Here is a 6,603-nt window from a genome sequence, read left to right as displayed (position 1 = left end):
CGATTGTTTCCCTCATAACTATGCAATTATTTCTAAATATCTATTATAAGTTATATTTGAATAACTGAATCGCTGACAACCGCGATTTATTTTTTTGTAATTATTATTTATTTAATATTAAATACGTAATATATATACGAAATAAATACGTGAAATATTAGTTTACTAATTAAACAATAACAAAACTTCTTACGTGTGTAAAGTAATACACACACATATTTCCCTTTCTTCTCTTTCAGTAAAAACCAAAATAATGCCTCGCAGAAAGTCAAATTTGGGCCGTCGCACTCACAATGCAGAAGGATTAAGGAGATGGCGTTCGAATATCACTGAGGAAGAGCAAACATCTTTACGAGAGAGGAACAGGCTAAACACCATCCAGACACGTAACGTGGACCCAGCAGAAAGACGAGCAGCCAGGCTTGAGGATGCACAATTGCGAGCACGTCAGTCGCGTTCTGCAGCAACAGATTTGGTTCGTTTTGAACGCAATGAACGCGAAAGGGTGAGGATAGCTGAAACACGAACAGAAAGAACAGCTGATCTGCATCTGGAATACAATCGTCTTGCGTTCCGGTACAATCCAGCTATTGATTATAGTTCAAGTCAGCATGTTGTCATTGGTCAGATGAGTCATGTATGTAGCTACTGCCAGGCTCTAAAGTTTAATAATGAAACGAAAGGGATGTGTTGTGCTGGAAAAATCAAATTGCCTCAACTTGATGCACCACCAGAGCCATTGAAAACTTTACTTACTGGATCTACCGCTGAATCAAAGCATTTCTTATCGAACATCAGGAAATATAACTCTTGCTTCCAAATGACATCATTTGGTGCGGAAATCGTGACTGCTCAATTCATGCCAACTTTTAAAATCAATATATAAAAATGTTATGTTGGTTTGTGTGTAATGCAAAAACTCCAAAAGTACTGGACCGATTGAGTTGAAATTTCAACATGATATAAAATCCGCATCAAGGATGGTTTTTATCTACTTTTTACAATTTTCAGGGGCGCTACGCTCGCCCGAAAATTTTTAACTTTTTTGTTTATGGATTTTTCCGATTTTTGACTTCACATTCGGGGTCAGCTCGCGAAAATAAGTCGATTAAAAAAAAAAAATTGACCGGGCTCGCAGGGTGGCCCGGGGGGAGGGGGTGAAACTTTGGCCATTTTTGGCCAGATTTGAGCTGAGCGCTGCTGCAATCAAAGTGCAATATCTGACCGCTAGATAGCGCGCATGTTTCAAAACGCAGCTTCAACAGGTTCGTGAGATATAGAGTACCGGTAAACTACACTCTTGATTACCGTATGTTTTCCGGTACAATTATTGGATTTCAATTACTTTCGCAATTCAGAACAAAGAAAGCATACCGATGCTTTATGACGTGACAACGTCTTATAAATTGGTTTGCCGGGTGACACTTCAAGAAACTGCATTATGTTACCATGTTATGCGCTCACAATGAGAGCGAGTGAGAGCGTTCGTTTCGGTTCACGGTCGTCTGGAAAGAGCACGAATAGGAGCAGTGGCGAGCAACGCTGCAGCAACCCGAAGGCTTTCACCTGGAGAGAGAGTGAAACGGAGCAGTCAACCTGCGCAGGCGCCGCAAGCAATCTCCTGCGACTACACCTGCTTAGGTGAATAAGTGAATAGGTATTTTTCGATAATAAATTCGTGTTTCAGTGCAAATAATCGTGTTACTTGTGTTAATATTGTAGTAATTTCAATCAGTGAATGGATCGATACCGGTACCGTGCTACAATCAATTGGCGATTCAGTCGATAGTGTGAGTATAATCTTATCGATGTAAATCAATCTTGTAATGAATAATAATTATTGAGGCTTTTATTCTTGCATTTGTGTATTCATAATTTCTCAATTGTCAATGTTTCATAATCCTCCAAACCTTAGTTCATAAGCTGATCGGCTTATCTTATAGTTTCAATATCTTATTTCTATTTCATATTCATGCTATGTTTCCTTCTATCATAAAACAACGAGAAATAAAAAAAATTCTTATCTCTTTTCTACTAACATACCGGCATTTGACAACGGTGTTGTTGATAATACGATCTGGGCTGTGTTGCATGCTAAAATACAAAGTAGGCTAATATTTTAGTAGTCAGCTGGTTATTTGATCATATAAACAAAATGAAGGGATAGATTATAATAATATATTAGTCTATTAAATAATTGATATAAGTTGATTGTTGGAAAGGATTTATGTACAGTAGTTTCAATACGCAATGCGAGATGATCACTCAACGTGACCAGCGTTTAATGCTCAGCCGGTCAGTTTCATTCCCGTTGCATCAGAGGCTCAGCATCAAAGATCCTCGCGTCGGTACCACTTGGAAAGTTACCGAGTGAGAGCGCTTATCAAAAACTGTTTTTGTCTTTAAAACGCTCTATCTCCGGAACCACTGGTCGGAAAATTTTCGTTGACCACCCGTTTTGTAGGGAATTTAATTGTCTTTATTTCTGATATAGTGAGATTTTTCATTAAATTGAGTATAAATATATAAAATTTATTTTATTCGATAAAAAATATAATATATTTTTTGGTGGTATTAATTTTTTGGTAGGCCTATAAATCTCAAAAAGGTTATTCAATATTGAGAATATATCGATTGTTTCCCTCATAACTATGCAATTATTTCTAAATATCTATTATAAGTTATATTTGAATAACTGAATCGCTGACAACCGCGATTTATTTTTTTGTAATTATTATTTATTTAATATTAAATACGTAATATATATACGAAATAAATACGTGAAATATTAGTTTACTAATTAAACAATAACAAAACTTCTTACGTGTGTAAAGTAATACACACACATATTTTCCTTTCTTCTCTTTCAGTAAAAACCAAAATAATGCCTCGCAGAAAGTCAAATTTGGGCCGTCGCACTCACAATGCAGAAGGATTAAGGAGATGGCGTTCGAATATCACTGAGGAAGAGCAAACATCTTTACGAGAGAGGAACAGGCTAAACACCATCCAGACACGTAACGTGGACCCAGCAGAAAGACGAGCAGCCAGGCTTGAGGATGCACGATTGCGAGCACGTCAGTCGCGTTCTGCAGCAACAGATTTGGTTCGTTTTGAACGCAATGAACGCGAAAGGGTGAGGATAGCTGAAACACGAACAGAAAGAACAGCTGATCTGCATCTGGAATACAATCGTCTTGCGTTCCGGTACAATCCAGCTATTGATTATAGTTCAAGTCAGCATGTTGTCATTGGTCAGATGAGTCATGTATGTAGCTACTGCCAGGCTCTAAAGTTTAATAATGAAACGAAAGGGATGTGTTGTGCTGGCGGAAAAATCAAATTGCCTCAACTTGATGCACCACCAGAGCCATTGAAAACTTTACTTACTGGATCTACCGCTGAATCAAAGCATTTCTTATCGAACATCAGGAAATATAACTCTTGCTTCCAAATGACATCATTTGGTGCGGAAATCGTGACTGCTCAATTCATGCCAACTTTTAAAATCAAAGGGCAAATATATCACAAAGCTGGCTCCCTGCTCCCATTCTCAGATAGTGACCATAAATTTCTACAAATGTACTTCATTGGTGATGATAGACATGAAGTAGATGCACGTTGTGGAATACATAACTCGCTAAGAAGATCCATTATTTTGCAGCTGCAGGAGCTTCTTCACGAAAGGAACAGTTTGGTGCGTTTGTTCAAAACAGCAATTGATATGATGCCATCAGATACCCACAAAATTGTTATTCACGCAGACAAAACTCCTGCTGGAGAACATGTCCGGAGATATAATGCTCCAACTATAGACGAAGTAGCAATTGTCATAGTTGGTGATCAGTTCCAACCTAGAGATATTGTTCTCCATCGAAGAAATAATCAATTAATAAATGTAGCAGAAACTCACCGTTGTTACGATGCTTTACAATATCCATTGATCTTTTGGGATGGTGCTGATGGATATCATTTCAATGTGAAAATGATAAATCCAGTAAATGGTGCAGAAATCAATAAAAAGTGCAGCTCAATGAACTTTTACGCATACCGCTTAATGATTCGGATGAACGAGGACAATCATATTCTAAAATTCCGTCAGTTATTTCACCAGTACCTTGTGGATATGTATGCAAAAATTGAAACGGAACGTTTGCTATTTCTTCGTTTGAATCAGACTAAACTACGCTCTGAAGAATATATTCATTTGCGAGATGCAGTTGTGAATGATGGTAATACAACCAACGTTGGAAAGCTAACTATTTTGCCATCTTCATTCATTGGCAGTCCACGTCACATGCAAGAATATGCTCAAGATGCAATGTCATATGTTCGTCATTATGGGCGTCCAGATTTATTTATCACTTTCACTTGCAATCCAGTTTGGGACGAGATACAGCAGCTGTTATTTCCTGGGCAATCACACGTGGATAGGCATGACATTATAGCACGTGTTTTCCGGCAAAAGCTTAAATCGCTGATGGATTTCATTGTGAAACTTGAAGTATTTGGATCTGTGCGCTGCTGGATGTATTCAGTGGAATGGCAGAAGAGAGGATTACCACATGCGCATATACTAATCTGGCTCTACAATAAAATAACTTCAGACGAAATTGATGACGTGATATGCGCTGAGATTCCACGGGCTGACAGCGATAAGGATTTGCATGCAGTGATCATCAAAAACATGATACATGGACCATGTGGTACACTAAATCCAAATTCACCATGCATGGTAGATGGGAAATGCTCTAAGCAATATCCTCGAGCATTTACAGCAAACACAGTAACAGGCGACGATGGATATCCTCGGTATAGAAGACGATCAACTGAAGATGGTGGAAATTCGGCAACTATACACATGCGAAATGGTGATATTGATGTAGACAACCGTTGGGTGGTTCCATATTCTCCTTTACTGTCAAAAACATACCAAGCCCACATAAACGTAGAATATTGCAATTCTGTGAAATCGATTAAATATATCTGTAAATATGTAAATAAAGGCAGCGATATGGCAGTTTTTAGTGTGCAATCTGATAATTGTGACAATAATGCAGTACGAGATATTGATGAAATTGCTCAATACCAGGCTGGAAGATACATAAGCAGCAATGAGGCTGCATGGCGAATTTTTTCATTTCCCATGCATGAACGCAATCCAGCTGTGGTTCACTTGGCAGTACATTTAGAAAATGGACAGCGTGTTTATTTCACAGATGCAAATGTGCAAGAAAGAGCCCTTAATCCACCTGGTACAACTCTGACTGCTTTTTTCACCTTATGCCAGGAAGACGCTTTTGCCAGAACACTAATGTATTCAGAAGTTCCCTCTTACTACACGTGGAATGTAACTAGAAAAGTATTTGTACGGCGCAAACGAGGGGAGCCAGTCAACGGTCACCCTGGCATTTTCAAAGAAAATACAATTGGTAGACTTTATACAGTGCATCCCAATCAAGATGAATGTTTTTACCTTCGCATGCTATTGGTAAATGTGCCTGGTCCTACATCTTTCCAGCAATTAAAAATAGTTGACGGCGTCACACATGCCACTTTTCGCGCTACGTGTCAAGCTCTGAATTTATTAGAAAATGACCAACAGTGGAACATATGCATCAATGACGCGTGCAACACTGCACATCCAAACCAAATTCGCGCATTATTTGCGATTATATTGACCGCTTGCTTTCCTTCATCTCCCACAGAGTTATGGGAAAGATATCGTTCGCATATGGCTGAAGATATTTTGCATAGAGTACGCCTTGAAAATGCCAATATGACCTTAGAATTTACAGAAGCCATTTACAACGAAGCATTGATAAATATTGAGGACAAGTGCTTAGCTATTGCAAATAAAGTTCTTAGTCAATTAGGAATGCCAGCACCAACCCGAACTGCGACTGCTGCATTTGATGTAGATTTACGCCGTGAACAGAGTTACAACATTAATGATCTTCAGGCATATGTCCAATCGAACATTCCCAAATTAACGTGGGAACAGAAAGGCATTTATGATCGCATAATGCAAATGATAAATGACGGAGTTGGGGGGACCTTCTTCTTGGATGCGCCAGGAGGAACTGGGAAAACATTCCTCATTAGATTGATTCTAGCAACGGTTCGATCAAAAAGTGATATAGCCTTAGCTCTTGCTTCGTCTGGAATAGCTGCAACATTGTTACCAGGTGGAAGAACTGCGCATTCAGCTCTAAAGTTGCCATTAAACATGCAAATCATTGAGACTCCTACGTGCAATATTTCTAAAGCATCCGGTATGGGAAAAGTATTACAAAAATGTAAACTAATTGTTTGGGATGAATGCACAATGGCACATAAAAAATCGCTCGAAGCTCTTGATCGATCATTACGAGACTTGCGTGGAAACGTTCAACCATTCGGGAATGCATTGATATTGCTCGCAGGAGATTTTAGGCAAACATTGCCTGTAATTTCTCGATCGACACCAGCAGACGAAATTAATGCTTGCCTGAAATATTCAACACTATGGCGGCACGTACATACATTGGAGTTGACTACGAATATGCGTGTCCAGTTGCAGAATGATCCATCAGCTGAGGTATTCTCACGACAGTTACTGGA

General features: G+C 38.8%; 1 protein-coding gene across 2 annotated transcripts in view; it reads left to right on the top strand.

Annotated features, from left to right (window-relative positions):
* The first annotated feature begins 1,668 nt into the window (after window positions 1-1,668).
* The window catches only part of LOC120352607, a 5,708-nt gene continuing 773 nt past the window's right edge, over window positions 1,669-6,603 (top strand). The window contains exons 1-2 of one of the 2 annotated variants that reach the window (XM_039433837.1): window positions 1,669-5,043; window positions 5,344-6,603. The exon at window positions 5,344-6,603 is cut by the window's right edge and continues 773 nt beyond it. In XM_039433837.1, the coding sequence (XP_039289771.1) occupies window positions 2,885-5,043; window positions 5,344-6,603 (3,419 nt within the window). In that variant the 5' untranslated portion in view covers window positions 1,669-2,884. The other variant, XM_039433828.1, reaches the window with a different exon arrangement.

Source organism: Nilaparvata lugens, chromosome 1 (assembly GCF_014356525.2).
Source record: "Nilaparvata lugens isolate BPH chromosome 1, ASM1435652v1, whole genome shotgun sequence".
Classification (NCBI taxonomy): Eukaryota; Metazoa; Arthropoda; class Insecta; order Hemiptera; family Delphacidae; genus Nilaparvata; species Nilaparvata lugens.
This window is presented reverse-complemented; position numbering and strand designations above follow the sequence as displayed.